Raw genomic sequence first — 18,543 nt, 5'->3', positions numbered from 1 at the left:
AAACTTGTACATTGTAAACCTTCTTCAGCTCTGAACAGATTATTAAACACTGAATGATTTCAAACAGGAACATTGTCTTCTAAACTTACTTTTATTCTTTATTCAGTTTGTGGGACTGCAGGTTGTCAGAGATCAGCTGTGATTATCTGGTCTCAGCTCTGAAGTCCAACCCCTCCCATCTGAAAGAGCTGAACCTGAGAGACAACAAGCTGCAGGATTCAGGAGTGAAGCTGCTGTGTGGTTTTCTGGAGAGTCCACACTGTAGACTGGAGACTCTGAGGTCAGACACCATTTTTTCCTTCTGTGCTGAGATTAATATTGTAGCCCACCTATCCCTATTTTAGTCAGAGAAGGGCTCTGAGGTCTTTTAATCAATTTACTGAATTTACAACAAAGAATACTTTAAGATAATGTTAACCTTTTTTTTATTCACTTTTGATGGTCTTGAGTCTTTTAATGAATTGTAGCAGCACTGTTACTAGACTTTGTTAAGTTAACCTTTTTACCAATTACACTGTAATTAACATTTGAACACTTAACATGTGCAATGAAATAATTTATTACTTCTCCAACAAAATGATCACTAATTTATATCTTATGTTTAAATAACTTTAGCAAAACAAATAACCAAGAATCACACAAGAATCAAATTTGAGAAGAAATAAAACATTTTTATTATTATTAAAAGAATAAAACTATAAACTCAATGAAATAATATTTCCCTCTAACTGAAACACACAATATAACTAAAGTTAGGTTATATTCACTTTAAATTCACCAAGCACACACACACACACACACACACACTGAGTATCTTAATGCTAAAGTCTGTTTTCTTCTTCAGTGGTTTAGTCCATTGACTGTGGCAGAGCAATGTTGAGCTCCACATTTAAAACCTGAATATAACAAGAAGAATCTACACTGGATAATTCACTCTGAACCTCTTAAACTCTTCATTTAATCTTATATTAACATTATGATTTAAAAATGTTTTACATTATGATGAATATAATAAATAAATAAATGAATAATCAATATTTTATCTATCAGACAATAACAAATATATTCAGTGTTTGTTTTTTCCAATAGTTTTATAAATCCATATGATGCTTCTAAACTTACATCTTTTATTCTTTATTCAGATTGTGGGACTGCAGTTTGTCAGAGATCAGCTGTGATTATCTGGTCTCAGCTCTGAAGTCCAACCCCTCCCATCTGAGAGATCTGGACCTGAGTGACAACAACCTGCAGGATTCAGGAGTGAAGCTGCTGTGTGGTTTTCTGGAGAGTCCACACTGTAGACTGGAGACTCTGAGGTCAGACACCATTTTTTCCTTCTATGCTGAGATTAATATTGTAGCCCACCTATCCCTATTTTAGTCAGAGAAGGGCTCTGAGGTCTTTTAATCAATTTACTGAATTTATAACAAAGAATACTTTAAGATAATGTTAACCTTTTTTTTATTCACTTTTGATGGTCTTGAGTCTTTTAATGAATTGTAGCAGCACTGTTACTAGACTTTGTTAAGTTAACCTTTTTACCAATTACACTGTAATTAACATTTGAACACTTAACATGTGCAATGAAATCATTTATTACTTCTCCAACAAAATGATCACTAATTTATATCTTATGTTTAAATAACTTTAGCAAAACAAAAACCAAGAATTACACAAGAATCAAATTTGAGAAGAAATAAAACATTTTTATTATTATTAAAATAATAAAATAATAAACTAATTTAAATAATATTTACTCTCCTTTAAATTACAGTTTCTTCTTTCTTATAACTTGAGAGTTACAGCAATGAAATAATATTTCCCTCTAACTGAAACACACAATATAACTAAAGTTAGGTTATATTCACTTTAAATTCACCAAGCACACACACACACACACACACACACACACACACACACACACACACACACACACACTGAGTATCTTAATGCTAAAGTCTGTTTTCTTCTTCAGTGGTTTAGTCCATTGACTGTGGCAGAGCAATGTTGAGCTCCACATTTAAAACCTGAATATAACAAGAAGAATCTACACTGGATAAATCACTGTGAACCTCTTAAACTCTTCATTTAATCTTATATTAACATTATGATTTAAAAATGTTTTGCATTATGATTAATATAATAAATAAATAGATAATCAATATTTTATCCATCAGACAATAACAAATATATTCAGTATTTGTTTTTTCCAATAGTTTTATGAATCCATATGATGCTTCTAAACTTACATCTTTTATTCTTTATTCAGATTGAGTCACTGCAGGTTGTCAGAGATCAGCTGTGATTATCTGGTCTCAGCTCTGAAGTCCAACCCCTCCCATCTGAGAGAGCTGGACCTGAGTAACAACAACCTGCAGGATTCAGGAGTGAAGCTGCTGTGTGGTTTTCTGGAGAGTCCACACTGTAGACTGGAGACTCTGAGGTCAGTAGAGGGTTGGAGTCAGTCCATGCTGGTAACAACTCGTTTGTTCCACTATAACAATAAGTCACAGTACAGGAAAAAGTTCACAGACTCATATTTAGCTCTTGTTGATCACAAAAGTTCAAACCCTTAGTGTTAACCATTCCTGTTCGGCTCCCAGACCGTAGTCGGGAAGCACAGGGGAGAGTTTCCTCCAGGGCCGAAGTTGAGGCTAACTTCGGGGCTAACCCCCTTCACTTTATCTCCAGCAGTTGGCAAACAACTCACACGGAGGCTCCACTTTGTCCTTGAGAAGCGACAGCCTTTATTCACCGACAACTGTGACATAAACTCTACATTCACTGCTAAACTCTCTCATAACTTTCACTAACCAGTCTCTCGCTGTTGCTGCCGTTCACCGTCGGTCGCGAACGATCCGACTCCAAGAGCCGGCTCTTTGAAGTGAACGACGGGATCCGGATCCTGATGGGGAGCCGGATCCTGATGGGGGGGGTTACAGACACACAGGGCACAGTGAGCACGTGAACAGGAGGGAGGGAGACGTGAGAGCGAGAGACCTTGGCGCTACATAGACAGAGACTACACACTGGAAAGGGTGAGGAAGATGAGTGACAGGAAACAGAGTAAAGTTTGGACACATTTGAATGTGATAGACAGTTCACAGGCAGAGTGTACACTGTGTTAGTTAAACATTTCATATCGAGCTTTTTGTCTAATTGAGATGGGTCTTTGTTTTTGTATTTTATCATTTATTTTGTAGCACTCTGTTCCATGTTGAGTATATTAATAAATCCATATAAATAATACACATTTGATATAATGTATGTATTTACATTAGATGTTCATTTTACACATCATTTGGTAATAAATTAATTTAAGCAACAAAAAATCTGAGGAGCCACTTGGGAGCCGAAAGAGCCGGCTACATTTGATTTAGTTATTATTTTCCCTTTGACCTCTGAACTGTAGAGATTATACATCTTATATTTAAACACATATTTAACCTTCCATTTACATTTTAAACAGTATTTATATCCATGTTTTTAACCATATTTATACATGTTAAACCTCTCTTTTTAAACTATTTACTGTCTGATGACTACATGAATTATCCACATCTTGAAGTCTAAAAGTATTTTATCCAGGGCTACATTTAATTAACAACTGAACCTAATTTATGTTCATACATAACTTACATCCATAAAGTTGTAAAGTTGCTTTTGTTCATATTTTAATGTTTGTTGAACTAAATTTAGTCTGCAGTCACAAAGACTTGTGTTTGTTAAAGAAACTGTAGAAAATGTCCACTGTTAGTTGTTAAAGTAAATGAATGTTTATAATTGTTGGTAAATGGTCACATCTGGATACAGAAGATCCTCTGAACTAATATTTGTTTTAAACTGATCAAGTTTACTGAAGGAGAAATATTTCTTTGGTTTCTGCTGACTTCAATAATGTCTGATCATTGATATTGATCCTTCAGAACACACACACACACACACACACACACACACACACACACACACACACACACACACACACACACACACACACACACACACACACACACACACACACACACACTGAGTATCTTAATGCTGAAGTCTGTTTTCTTCTTCAGTGGTTTAGTCCATTGACTGTGGCAGAGCAATGTTGAGCTCCACATTTAAAACCTGAATATAACAAGAAGAATCTACACTGGATAATTCACTCTGAACCTCTTAAACTCTTCATTTAATCTTATATTAACATCATGATTTAAAAATGTTTTGCATTATGATGAATATAATAAATAAATAATCAATATTTTATCTATCAGACAATAACAAATATATTCAGTGTTTGTTTTTTCCATAGTTTTATGAATCCATATGATGCTTCTAAACTTACATCTTTTATTCTTTATTCAGATTGAGGTACTGCAGGTTGTCAGAGATCAGCTGTGATTATCTGGTCTCAGCTCTGAAGTCCAACCCCTCCCATCTGAGAGAGCTGAACCTGAGTGACAACAACAAGCTGCAGGATTCAGGAGTGAAGCTGCTGTGTGGTTTTCTGGAGAGTCCACACTGTAGACTGGAGACTCTGAGGTCAGTAGAGGGTTGGAGTCAGTCCATGCTGGTAACAACTCGTTTGTTCCACTATAACAATAAGTCACAGTACAGGAAAAAGTTCACAGACTCATATTTACCTCTTGTTGATCACAAAAGTTCAAACCCTTAGGATAACTAATCAGCTTCTGCCTTTCTCCACAAACACCAGAGCTAGCAGGGTACGACTAAGTACTCTCTACCTGAGAATGTAATTTGGTTGGCTGTTTAATCCAGAACAGTCCAATTACAATAAAGAAACACAAAGATTGACATATCATGCATGAACCAGGTTAGGCTGTAAGGCTGAATACAGTGTGTAATACAGATACATATAAAACAAACTATGTTAATCTACATGAACTTCATCCTTTGACCTCTGAACTGTAGAGATTATACATCTTATATTTAAACACATATTTAACCTTCCATTTACATTTTAAACAGTATTTATATCCATGTTTTTAACCATATTTATACATGTTAAACCTTTTTAAACTATTTACTTTCTGATGACTACATCCAGGGCTACATTTAATTAACAATTGAACCTAATTTATGTTCATACATAACTTACATCCATAAAGTTGTAAAGTTGCTTTTGTTCATATTTTAATGTTTGTTGAACTAAATTTAGTCTGCAGTCACAAAGACTTGTGTTTGTTAAAGAAACTGTAGAAAATGTCCACTGTTAGTTGTTAAAGTAAATGAATGTTTATAATTGTTGGTAAATGGTCACATCTGGATACAGAAGATCCTCTGAACTAATATTTGTTTTTATTAGAGTTGTTCCGATACCAGTATCGGGAATGCCTCCGATACTGCCGAAAATGCTGCCATCGGTATCGGCGAGTACTGGAGTCCAGGCACTGATCCGATACCACGTCATTTATTAGAAATAGGAATCTATTTACTGGTTAGCTCCGTTAGCTCTGACACAGTTCTTCCTCGCCGCTCTTAAAACAGTTGCGCTGTGCTGCCATCGCCAGCTGCTGTTTTAGAGGGGCGAAGAAGAATTGATGACCTGCCACCTGTTAAAAGGAGCTAACGTTAGTGCATCATGTCGGCGGTTTGCAGTACTTTACAGGGGATGTTCCCGCCATAAGACGGCCACGTGCAACATATGCAAAGAAGCAATTTCAACACCAGCAACTGAATCAAACATTTGAAGACACGATAATCATTTCACAGCAGTGGTGGACTGGCCACCGGGAGCACCGGGACATTTCCCGGTGACCAGTCCACCGAACTGGCCCGCTCAGCGACTGCCGATGGTTCGGGACCAAAGGCTCGGTTCGGGTCGCGCTTAATATTTAAATAAACAATCCGTCTGCGGCTCATTAGAGTATCTGCCTCACTGAAGCTCACACACACTGAGCAGCAACGTTGGACACAAACACACACCCCCCTTTATCTGAGGCTGTCTGTCACAGCACTGCAGACACACACACACACACACACACACACACACACTCTGAGTATCTTAATGCTAAAGTCTGTTTTCTTCTTCAGTGGTTTAGTCCATTGACTGTGGCAGAGCAATGTTGAGCTCCACATTTAAAACCTGAATATAACAAGAAGAATCTACACTGAATAATTCACTCTGAACCTCTTAAACTCTTCATTTAATCTTATATTAACATCATGATTTTAAAATGTTTTGCATTATGATGAATAAAATAATAATATCAATATTTTATCCATCAGACAATAACAAATATATTCAGTATTTGTTTTTTCCAATAGTTTTATGAATCCATATGATGCTTCTAAACTTACATCTTTTATTCTTTATTCAGATTGAGTCTCTGCAGGTTGTCAGAGATCAGCTGTGATTATCTGGTCTCAGCTCTGAAGTCCAACCCCTCCCATCTGAGAGATCTGGACCTGAGTGGAAACAACAATCTGCAGGATTCAGGAGTGAAGCTGCTGTGTGGTTTTCTGGAGAGTCCACACTGTAGACTGGAGACTCTGAGGTCAGTAGAGGGTTGGAGTCAGTCCATGCTGGTAACAACTCGTTTGTTCCACTATAACAATAAGTCACAGTACAGGAAAAAGTTCACAGACTCATATTTACCTCTTGTTGATCACAAAAGTTCAAACCCTTAGGATAACTAATCAGCTTCTGCCTTTCTCCACAAACACCAGAGCTAGCAGGGTACGACTAAGTACTCTCTACCTGAGAATGTAATTTGGTTGGCTGTTTAATCCAGAACAGTCCAATTACAATAAAGAAACACAAAGATTGACATATCATGCATGAACCAGGTTAGGCTGTCAGGCTGAATACAGTGTGTAATACAGATACATATAAAACAAACTATGTTAATCTACATGAACTTCATCCTTTGACCTCTGAACTGTAGAGATTATACATCTTATATTTAAACACATAGTTAACCTTCCATTTACATTTTAAACAGTATTTTTTTATTTACTTTCTGATGACTACATAAATTATCCACATCTTGAAGTCTAAAAGTATTTTATCCAGGGCTACATTTAATTAACAACTGAACCTAATTTATGTTCATACATAATGTTGGTTCTCCATAAAACAGGTTTTTCTGATCAGAAGATTATATCCAACATCTCAGATTTAAATCCAAATCAGGTCCATTAATATTATCCTTTGAATGGAAAATTTGGGTCCAAATAGTATTTCCTTTAGATGGAAAAGAAACAGCCAGGATTCATCCAAGTAGGCAGTAGAAGTAGAGCTTTATTCCCTTTGCAGAAGATTAAAACCTGAGTCATCCATGGAAAGACTGAATTTTCATGTCAGAACATCACCTTTTATACACTTATAAGTCCCGCCCAACTGTCAGTTTTTTTGATCCATGACATAATGGTGTCCATCCCCCTGGAAATGTCTGGAAAATTCCACCAACCTGGGACTGTCCCCTCTACTGTCTTGTCTACATCACCCTCAGCTCCTCTGCACCTGTGGCCTGAGCACTTGTTATCACACAGTCAGTCCTTCTGCACATGCGCTAGTCTTACTACAGATCCTGCAGGACTCAGGGCCTGTTGTGCCTTGTGCTGGGCTTGAGCACTTCTTATCATTAACCTTGCTGGCTTCCTGGCCTTTGGCAGTATGCCTAGACCTTTTCTTTTTGCTCTTCTTTCTCACACCATTATGTCATAGACGTCTTTTACTGTATTTTTAAATCTTTATAAACCTTATAAAATGACAAAAAGCTTGTGTTACAATCATTCACATGTTTTGTGGTACTAACATTACTTATTTCTTGCTACAACTACACATTCAATATTCTTCTCTACTTTAAATCAAACCATTAAATCAAACTTTTACTAAAACAATGGTGCTCTCTACTTCATTAACAGTTTTGTGTGCTCACATAAAATCAACCTTACTTAAATCATATTAACCATAAAATCAACTCTACTTGAATACAGTGCTCATTACTTGATTTTTCTGTGTGTGATTAAAATATAGTGCTTATACCATTATTTTGTGTGATTACTGTGTGATTACTAGAATTTTTAGCATATAATAGTCATCAGCATGCATTAGATTTTATACTACAATAACTTACATCCATAAAGTTGTAAAGTTGCTTTTGTTCATATTTTAATGTTTGTTGAACTAAATTTAGTCTGCAGTCACAAAGACTTGTGTTTGTTAAAGAAACTGTAGAAAATGTCCACTGTTAGTTGTTAAAGTAAATGAATGTTTATAATTGTTGGTAAATGGTCACATGTGACAAAATGATAAATATAATAAATAAATCATGTATTTCAACTATCAGACAATAACAAATATATTCAGTATTTGCTGTTTCCAACATTGTTATGAAGCTATATGATGTTTATACTGACTGAATAGTTTAAACTGAAGATGCTTTGATTTAATGACTCCACTATTCCTAAAAGAAATATTGTAGATGTCTTTTGTTCACATTTTATAAACTTGTAAATTCTAAACCTTCTTCAGCTCTGAACAGATTATTAAACACTGAATGATTTCAACCAGGAACATTGTCTTCTAAACTTACATCTTTTATTCTTTATTCAGATTGTGGGGCTGCAGGTTGTCAGAGATCAGCTGTGATTATCTGGTCTCAGCTCTGAAGTCCAACCCCTCCCATCTGAGAGAGCTGGACCTGACTGACAACAAGCTGCAGGATTCAGGAGTGAAGCTGCTGTCTGATCTTGTGGAGAGTCCACACTGTAGACTGGAGACTCTGAGGTCAGTAGAGGGAGTCAGTCCATGCTGGTTTCAGCAGTATTGTACTAAACACAGTTAGTATCAAAGCAAAGATCCAGTATTTGCTGCTTTCCTCAGTGAAGCTGTGAGAGGAGGATGGTGACAGACTTCAGGGTTGGACAGAAAGACAGACAGAGACTGTAAACACTGATTTATGACTTCTGTTGTCTGTCTTCTTCTCTCATCAGATGTAAGTGATCTCTGGCAGAGTGTGAGTGGTGAGGAAGGAGGTTGTGTTGGAGGATCAGCTGTGTCCTGATGATCCAGAGAGGTTGAAGCAGCAGCATCAGCTCTGACTGGGCCATGTTACTGGGAGGTAGAGTGGAGAGGAGAGCTTCATCCAGCAGTGACTGACAGAGGAATCACAACCAGTGGAGATGACTCTCAGTGCTGCAGTCTGAACTGCTCTGAGATCAGCTCCACTGTCAGACACAATGTCAAGTCCACCATCATCCCTGTGTGTTCCTCTGGATGTGACAGAGTATCATCAGTGTATCTGGACTGCTCTGCTGCTGCTCTGTCCTTCTACACAGTCTCTGCAGACACACTGAGACTCCTCCACTCCTTCTGCTCCACACTCAACCACCTCCTCCACCTGGAACCTCCACCTGGATTTTATTCTTTCATTCATTCACATATTCTGAACCCAAACTGCCTCTACACATTCATTCTGTTTATGTCAACAGAACGGTAGATGAACACATTGAATTGGATATTTCATAACAACAGTGGAAGTTGATATTGCATGTGTGAAGTTCTGGTTATTCGCACCAATACCAGCCGTTTCTCATATTATAATCAATGAAGTAGATAAAACCTGAACAAAGTCTGGATTCAATCAAGGCTTTACTGAAGTTTCTCAACTGACTACAAACAGATTCTGTCTGGATTTTGGTGGAAAGTCAGTGCTTTAATATTTCATTCTGTAGAAAATTAGAAGTGTTTAATATGCAGATTCTAGACATTATATTTATTAATCATGTCTATAAAACAAATAATGCTATCTTGATTGTTGCTGTCAAACTAATAAATCATGTTTTTTAGTCCAAATGAAGTTCAGTTTCTTACAGTTTTATGTGGGACTCTTGTAGTTTTCACATTACAGACACATAAAGTCAACCTGTGGAGCTTTTTCCCACAGAAATCAATGATGAAGCAGTTGTTATCACCAGTGTTCATGTTCTGTAGCTCCTGCTGGAGCTGCTTTCTGCCAGCAGATGTCACCATTTCCACTGTTTTCCTCAGACTGGTTTATCTGAATGGATGCAATATCTGTGTGCAGTGAAAACTGAACTGGTGATGTGAATACTTTCTTTCTGACTGACTTCATTTAGTTCAACTTGATTTAAACTGATAAAACTAGATTTGAAATTAAAGCCAGCACACAAGATCAAATAAAACCCTGATTTCATAAACTGAATTACCGGTAATAAATGATGGTTAATGACCATGAAAGGAAGAAAATATTGATTTCACTGATGTGATTTAGTATTTTTTATATCGTTGCAACACAATGCTTCACTCTTGTCAAATATTCTTCTCATATGAGTCAAAAAACCCAAAACTATTATTCAATAGCACAGTCACATATTGAGCTGGTAATGGATTTTATTAATGCTGTAAATTCTCAGCTCTGCTTTACATCAAATTAAAAAACACTGTTCTACATGCAGACAAAGAGGACCATGATTCAAATCAGATTTTAAACCTTTATTGGCTCACAGCAGAGGGCAGAAGCCTTATTAATGAGGTGGTGCAGTACCACAGATCAAACTAGGGGGGCGCTGTGTTGATACACAGATTATACAATGTCTGGTTATTGTGTACGGGATGGACTTTAGCAGAAACTTTGGATTTGATCCCTCTAGCTCTATAGAAACATTTCTACATTTTTAGAATTAGCAGGACACTGACCCTGTCCTCATAATACAAAATGTCCATCTAGTGTTAATGTGTCAGTAACGTCAATGTCCACTTGATACACAAAAACCAACACACACACACACACACACACACACACACACAAACACACACACACACTGTCTTCTGTAATAATTATCATTTGTTGATCATCAGCAAAATGTCTCAATCAATTAAGATGAGGAAGGAAAAGAGAAGACAAAGGACAAGAAGAAGGCCGAGGAGAAGAGAAGGGAGTAAGGAGAGGAAAGAAGTGAAGGGGGACACTAAAGGTGAGGAAAAGAGGGGAGGACAAGAGAGAAAGGAAACAAAGCAGAAAGAATAAAGGGAAGGAGATGAGAGGTAGAGAACAGAGGTTTACTCAGCAGAAAGAGAAACAGCAGGCAGGTTGATCTTTCTGTGGAGTTATACTGCCTCCTGCTGGACCACAGAGGAACTGCAACAGAAGGAGAGAGGAATTATGGGAGAAACTAATGTGGCTCCTCTATGGAAACATTTAAAAGAGAATATTAGGAGCTTCTTATTCCTATGATTGATTAATTGATTGATTGGTTCATTGATTGTGATGATGATGATGATGTTGATGTTGATGATGAAGATGATAATGATGATTGATGAAGATGATGATGAAGATGATAATGATGATGATGATGGTGGATTAATAATGATGATGATGATGATGATGATGATGATGAAGATGATAATGATTATTGATGACTGATGAATGATGAAGATGAAGGTGATAATGATGAAGGTGATGATGAAGATGATGAAGATGATGATGATGATGTGATGGTGATGAAGATGATGATGAAGAAGATGAAAATGAAAATGAAGATGATGAAGAAGATGATGAAGATGAAGATGATGAAGATGAAGATGATGAAGATGAAAATGATGATGATGATGATAATGATGATGAAGATGATGATGATGAAGAAGATGAAGATGAAATGAAGATGATGAAGATGAAAATGATGATGAAGAGGATGATGAGGAGGATGATGATGAAGATGAAGATAAAAATGAAAATGATGAAGATGATGGTGATGATGATTGGTGATGGGGATGATGATGAAGACAAAGAAGATGATGATGGCGATGATGATTGATGATGAAGATGATGATGAAGACAATAAAGTTGATGATGATGAAGGTGATGTTGAAGATTAAGATGAAGATGAAAATGATGATGAAGATGAAGATGAGGATGATGATGATGATGATGATGATGAAGATGATGAAGATGATGATGATATGATTATTGATGATGATGAAGGTAAGGATGATGATTGATTGATTGATTGTTTTATATATTTTGATGTATTTTATGTTGAAGTCTGTTTATTTTCAGTGTTGCTGCTTTTTTCCTCTTTGGAACCAAATGCTGCGCTTTCTTTGGCTCATTGTAGCTGCAGTACTGACACTCCGCACTCACGTGAAAGCAGTGTGCCACTGTGTCGGACAACTCAGACGACGTCATGAGAAATTTGCATATCAAATTAGCACCCCAGGTGTACTCTGCTGCGCTCCTCCCCTTGTTGTGCATGCTCTCCATCTCAGTGGAGTAGCTAAAGAGGAGCTTGTGTGCACAATGCTGTGTGCATGACAGCGATTAAAAAAAAGAAAAAGAACAGCTCTCAACTGCGACTCGGTTCCCATTGTTCATGTTAAAGATTGCAGGCACTGATTTTATCACACATCCATTATCCAATCAAATCTGAGAATCCGCCTACTTCCTCTTTCAGCACCAGCACAAGATGGCTTCCACAAAGGACTCAGACAGGTTATTGTTCTGATTACAGCGTGTCTGTAACGTAAATCCAATGCTACCAACAATTCTACGTCTTTTTCATTTGATATTGACTATAAATAAAATAAAGGAAACAAAGAAAACTGTGTTAGTTAATGAGTTGGCGTTTCCTCACATAACTTATAATGTGATAACTGATTATTTGAATTAATAAATGATGGTTAATGACCATGAAAGGAAGAAAATGCAGTAACTAATAAAGAGATCTGGAAAAAAACAACAAGCAGACAGATTAGTTACTGATGACGGATAAATGTTCATTAATCATTAAAAACAAGTATCGCCCCCTAGTGGTAACTTAGGAGCAGTGCACAAAGTCCCTCGTTTAAGCCCCTATCTTTAGAGTTTTTGTCCTTCAGTGAGCTGTAGATGCAGGAAAATGAGTGTGTCTGCTATAAGACTGTCAAACAGCAACAATAACAACAACACACACACACACACACACACACACACACACACACACACACACACAGAGCAGTGAACATGGAAGGATGTCTGATATGAGATTGAACAACAGATGAAGAGCAGATCTGACTTCAGCTGGTAGTTTGTTGGTTTGGACAGCAGGTGCCGCTGCTGCATCAACAATCAACTGAGACTCAACCATACAAGAGTGTGTTTTTCAGACAGACACACAGGGAGACAAGCTGGGTTCAAACCTGTGACATGGACACAACTCATAATAACACACAAACATTAAAAACCAGTTATTTGTGGGGAAAATAAAACATTGAATCTTCTGTATGTAATACAGAATTCATTGAAATGAATGATGGATGAGGATGAATGAATGATCAGGAGACATTTTATAAACAGTTTGAAATAAAACAAGAGTGACAGTTTGAAATAAAACAAAGCAGATGCAGCTCAAATCAACAGATTCAAATGAATTACTCATAAAAATGTGTTTTTAGCAAAAGAGTTGATCAGGAATGTGACAAAGTTCTTCTGGTGTTACAAAGACAACTGCAGCAGCAACATGTCTGTGAAGAAGCTGTCCCAGCACAATTCTCACATTGAAAAGTTGAACGTCACCAAATACTTCTTCAGCTGATCTACAACCACAACCATTGTTCAAGGTAAACACAGCTAACTAGGTTGAGTTTAATGAACAACAATCTTAACCTAGTTAGCTGGGTTACATTTATTTATTTCAGTTGGAGCTTTTCAAGCAGGGAAATAAGTGAGGTGATTTGGAAGAAACCTGGATTTAGTATGTGACCTGTAAATGACGAGGGGAGGAACAGGTGATACAGGTACTGTACTTACCACAATAAAACAATAAAACAGTTTGTGTTCAGTCAGTCAGGGTTCAGACTCCATTTTGAGTCGACAGAGCAGAAGGAGAGACAGGAAGTCAGAGTCAGGGTGAGTGTTAATACAACATTATTATTGTTTTACTGTCAAAGTCTCTGATTCATCTGTGAATACAGTGTGATTGGATGAATAATGAACAACAGACTTAATGCTAACTCAAAAAAACAAGCATACATTCAAAGCAGTGTCAATATACTGTGTGTGTGTGTGTGTGTGTGTGTGTGTGTGTGTGTGTGTGTGTGTGTGTGAGAGACACTTGAACAGACTTGTTGATCATGATTCTTGTGTTCTGAGCTCACAGTCAGTGTTACTGGTTCTCTCTCAGACTGACTGAAGTCCAGAAGATCAGTGATCAGTGACAGTGGTTTTCTTTTACAAATTGAATCTTACAGTTCATATTTTTCTCTGCTACTTCAGGTACACCTGGAAAAATAATACAGCTCAGTAAAACGTTATCACTAAGTACAGCCTCAATTAAACTGTTTAAGTTTACCAAAGGTCTGTTTTATTGACTTTTATTAAACTGTACACACAGTCAAGATATTGTGTTATAACCCTGTAGATACAATAAATGTTGGTCCAAAGATCAGGATCACTGTTAGATATTAACTTCATCTCCATTTTACAGTCTCCTCCTCTGCATCTTGTTTCACCTGTTTGTCTTCTTCGTCTTCATGTTGTACGACTTGCATGAACTACATATTTGTCTCAACGCTCTCTGAAGTGCAGAAGATGAGTGACTGTGTGGAGGAAGAGGAGGACAGAGCAGAGTCTCCAATGTCCAGCTGTCTGTCTATGAAGAGTGATTGGTCTAAAGATTATAATCCAACCTTCAGTAATGAACCTGAACCCTCAGACACACAGTAAGAGAACTGCTACTAACTTCAGTTTCTATCATTATATTATCACCATTATATGATTGTATTTGTCCAAATATAAGACAATATTATTTCTAGAAATGACATTTGAAACAGTGGGGTTGTATTTGACTCCATTGATGAGGACTATCTTTTAGATTAACAGTATCTCTGAGAAAGTTTCCGAACATCAGCAGTCTGAAATTCTTCAAAAAGCCTTTTTCCAAACACAGCTGTTGGAAAAGAGAGAAGCATCTTGTGATATATTCTAGCTATATCAGCTGATCACAGCTAATCATTAACACACATCAGCTGATGGCTCAGCTGATTCCTCCTAAGCTTCCTATTGTAAACCATACACAGTCAGCTGACAGCTCAACTCTCTCTAATTAATCAGTGTCATTCTCTGATTGCCATTGATGCTTGCTCTGTTGTGTACACTGGGGCCTCTCTGCTGCCGCTCTCCTTGTCTTAAACTTTTCCACGTAGGCACGTGGAAGGGCAAGGAGGTCCCAGAACAGAGCCATACTGCCAAATGTAATATTCTCCTTTGGAATAAAAGCTATTTTGACAAAAGTGGTCCTGACTGAAATATAAGAATGCAAACTGCCCCACTGTGACTCAGTTAAACATCTTTATCAATAAAAGCAGAATGAGAATAATTGATCTCTTCAGGTTGAAGCAGCTGTCACATATTTTGGAGCAGATTGTTATCCGATCAAGAAGACAATATCTCAGATATTGTGATTTAGTAAAAGCTCAACTCAGCTTTTTTACATTGAAATATAACTATGATTTCTAATCTGAGTGATTTTACTTTATCTCCCCAGAAAGAAGAAGAGGAGTCATGTTTCTGTGGAGGAGCAGCTGTCCTGCTGTGTTTTGTGTCAGGACGTCCTGAAGGATCCAGTCTCTACCAGCTGTGGACACTGGTTCTGCAGACAGTGCATCACCTCATACTGGGACCAGTCTGCTTCATCAGGAGACTCCTCCTGTCCCCATTGTGGAGAAAGATCCAGAACAAGAGCTGAACTGCAGACAGCCAGTCAGACCAGCACTGTACAAAGTAAGACTGTATCTGTGTGCTGATGTCCTCATGTCTGAAAACAGGACTTTATAATCTATTACAGGGACATTTGTTGTGTTATGCAGTGTATTTAATATTATCATGAATATCATAAATTGAGAAACATTTTTATTGATCCAGATTCTGCTTCTCAGTTTAGTCTCAGAATATGTTTCTTCTCTTTCAGCAGATAGTGGTCTGCAGGAGGTTTTAGATAAACATAAGATCAGTCTGAAGACCAGATGTAAACGTGTGACTGAAGGAACTGATGAAACAGGAAGTGGAACCCTCCTCAACAGGATCTACACTGAGCTCTACATCACAGAGGGACAGAGTGAAGAGGTTAATACCCAACATGAGGTGAGGCAGCTTGAGACAGCTTCCAAGATGGAGACCCTCCATGACACTCCAATCAAGTGCCACGAGATCTTTAAAGCCTTACCTGACCAACAGAGACACATCAGAGTGGTTCTGACGAACGGCGTCGCTGGCATTGGAAAAACCGTCTCAGTGCAGAAGTTCACTCTGGACTGGGCAGAGGGCTTGGAAAACCAAGATGTCAGTCTGGTGGTTCTGCTTTCGTTCAGGGAGCTGAACCTGATCAAAGATGAGCAGTACAGTCTTCTCAGGCTGCTCTATGTTTTCCATCCAACATTACAGAAGGTCACAGCAGAGCAGCTCACTGTCTGTAAACTTTTGTTCATCTTTGATGGCCTGGATGAAAGCAGACTTTCACTGGATTTCCACAACATTAAGGTTGTGTCTGACATCACACAGAAGTCTTCAGTCAACGTGCTGTTGACAAACCTTATCAAGGGGAATCTGCTTCCCTCGGCTCTCGTCTGGATAACTTCCAGACCTGCAGCAGCCAATCAGATCCCTCCTGAATGTGTTGACAGGGTAACAGAAATACGAGGCTTCACTGACTCCCAGAAGGAGGAGTACTTCAGGAGGACAGTCAGTGATGAAAATCTGTCCAGCAGAATCATCTCACACATCAAGACCTCCAGGAGCCTCCACATCATGTGTCTAATCCCAGTCTTCTGCTGGATCACTGCTACAGTTCTGGACCACATGTTGACTACAGACCAGAGAGGAGAGCTGCCCAAGACCCTGACTGACCTGTACTCACACTTCCTGCTGGTTCAGACAAAGAGGAAGAAGCAGAAGTACGATGAGGGACATGAGAAGAGTCCACACGAGCTGACGAAGGCTGACACGGACGTTCTTCTGAAGCTGGGTAGGCTGGCGTTTGAACAGCTGGAGAAAGGAAACATCATGTTCTACCAAGAAGACCTGGAGCAGTGTGGTCTTGATGTCACAGAGGCCTCGGTGGACTCAGGAGTTTGTACAGAGATCTTCAAAAGAGAGAGTGTGATCTTCCAGAAAACAGTCTATTGCTTTGTTCATCTGAGCATTCAGGAGTTTCTGGCTGCAGTCTACGTGTTCTACTGTTACACCAACAGGATCACAAAGGTACTGGAAGACTTCCTGGGGAAGATCTCCCTGGATGTCTTTCTGAAGAGAGCAATGGAGAAATCCCTTAAAAGTAAAAATGGCCACCTAGACCTGTTTGTTCGCTTCCTTCATGGCCTCTCTCTGGAGTCCAACCAGAGACTCTTAGGAGGCTTGCTGGGTCAGACAGACAACAGTCCAGAAGTAATCCAGAGAGTCATCAACAATCTGAAGGAGATGAACATGTATAATAGCTCTCCTGACAGAAGCATCAACATCTTCCACTGTCTGATGGAGATGAACGACCACTCAGTCCATCAGGAGATCCAAGAGTTCCTGAAGTCAGAGAACAGATCAGATAAGGAACTCTCTGAGATCCACTGCTCAGCTCTGGCCTACATGCTGCAGATGTCAGAGGAGGTTCTGGATGAGTTGAACCTGAAGAAGTACAACACATCAGACCAGGGACGACTGAGACTGATTCCCGCTGTGAGGAACTGCAGAAAGGCTGTGTAAGTCCAGTGGTTTTATAGTTAACATGGAGTATGTTTGGGGATGCCACACCCACCTCTTATGAGAAAATTAGAAACCAAAAACCCAGCTGGATTTAAAGATTGTAGGAAAAGCAGAGACTGGAGATGTTAGTTGTGATGGTTCGGCAGACTGTTCTGTCTTTATTTAAAAGAATGTATCTCCTTTTTCTCTTCATTTACACAAACTCTGTCTCTTATTCACACTATCAACATTATATATTATTATATAACACAATTCACCTTACAACACAAAGGTCAATACTGAACTGCTGGAATAACATAATTTACAATTTATAATAGTACAAATCAGCTGTTAAGTTAAACAGGAATACCTCTCAAAGTGTTAATGTGCACTATGACTCACCATCAGCACAATATTAGTGCAACCCATTTACAGTATTATCATGACCCGAATTAGCAACTAGAGGTACACATGTCAAGGAGCCTGAATGACAGAAAATAAAATATATTTCTTCCTTGTTAAACTGTTACACAGGAGCTTCGTTGCAGTGGGCAGGAAAAGTTTCTCACCTGATCAAACCAACTATTTTATCTGTCAAACTTTGTCACAATAACATGAGGAAGGCTTTTAAAGTCCTTGGAAATGTGTTGTAATGAGATAACACACACTAACAACCTGTTGTGTCCAGGAAAAGCAGAGACAGGAGACATTAGTTGTGATCTTTAGGCTGTTCTCTGTCTGAGCAGCAGAAGCCTCACAGAGCCCGAATACAACTAGTGCTCACCAAGGTAGACACTGCCTCTTGTGGTGACACTGAGCAATTACACCTTCAACAATACGACTCAACCCCCTGTAACAA

The 18,543-nt window shown here is 38.3% G+C and overlaps 1 protein-coding gene across 47 annotated transcripts in view; it reads left to right on the top strand.

Annotated features, from left to right (window-relative positions):
• The window catches only part of LOC127359483 (NACHT, LRR and PYD domains-containing protein 12-like), a 62,740-nt gene that overhangs the window by 10,846 nt on the left and 33,351 nt on the right, over window positions 1-18,543 (top strand). For 13 of the 47 annotated variants that reach the window (XM_051393341.1, XM_051393308.1, XM_051393340.1 and 10 more), the window contains exons 5-10: window positions 107-280; window positions 1,143-1,316; window positions 2,270-2,443; window positions 4,354-4,530; window positions 6,330-6,506; window positions 8,570-8,743. In XM_051393341.1, the coding sequence (XP_051249301.1) occupies window positions 107-280; window positions 1,143-1,316; window positions 2,270-2,443; window positions 4,354-4,530; window positions 6,330-6,506; window positions 8,570-8,743 (1,050 nt within the window). Of the gene's footprint in view, window positions 1-106; window positions 281-1,142; window positions 1,317-2,269; window positions 2,444-4,353; window positions 4,531-6,329; window positions 6,507-8,569; window positions 8,744-13,814; window positions 13,863-14,439; window positions 14,675-15,498; window positions 15,735-15,921; window positions 17,702-18,543 lie in introns of those variants that run through there. The other 34 variants (XM_051393333.1, XM_051393312.1, XM_051393304.1 and 31 more) reach the window with 30 other exon arrangements.

This window comes from Dicentrarchus labrax, unplaced genomic scaffold (genome assembly GCF_905237075.1).
Source record: "Dicentrarchus labrax unplaced genomic scaffold, dlabrax2021, whole genome shotgun sequence".
Classification (NCBI taxonomy): Eukaryota; Metazoa; Chordata; class Actinopteri; family Moronidae; genus Dicentrarchus; species Dicentrarchus labrax.
This window is presented reverse-complemented; position numbering and strand designations above follow the sequence as displayed.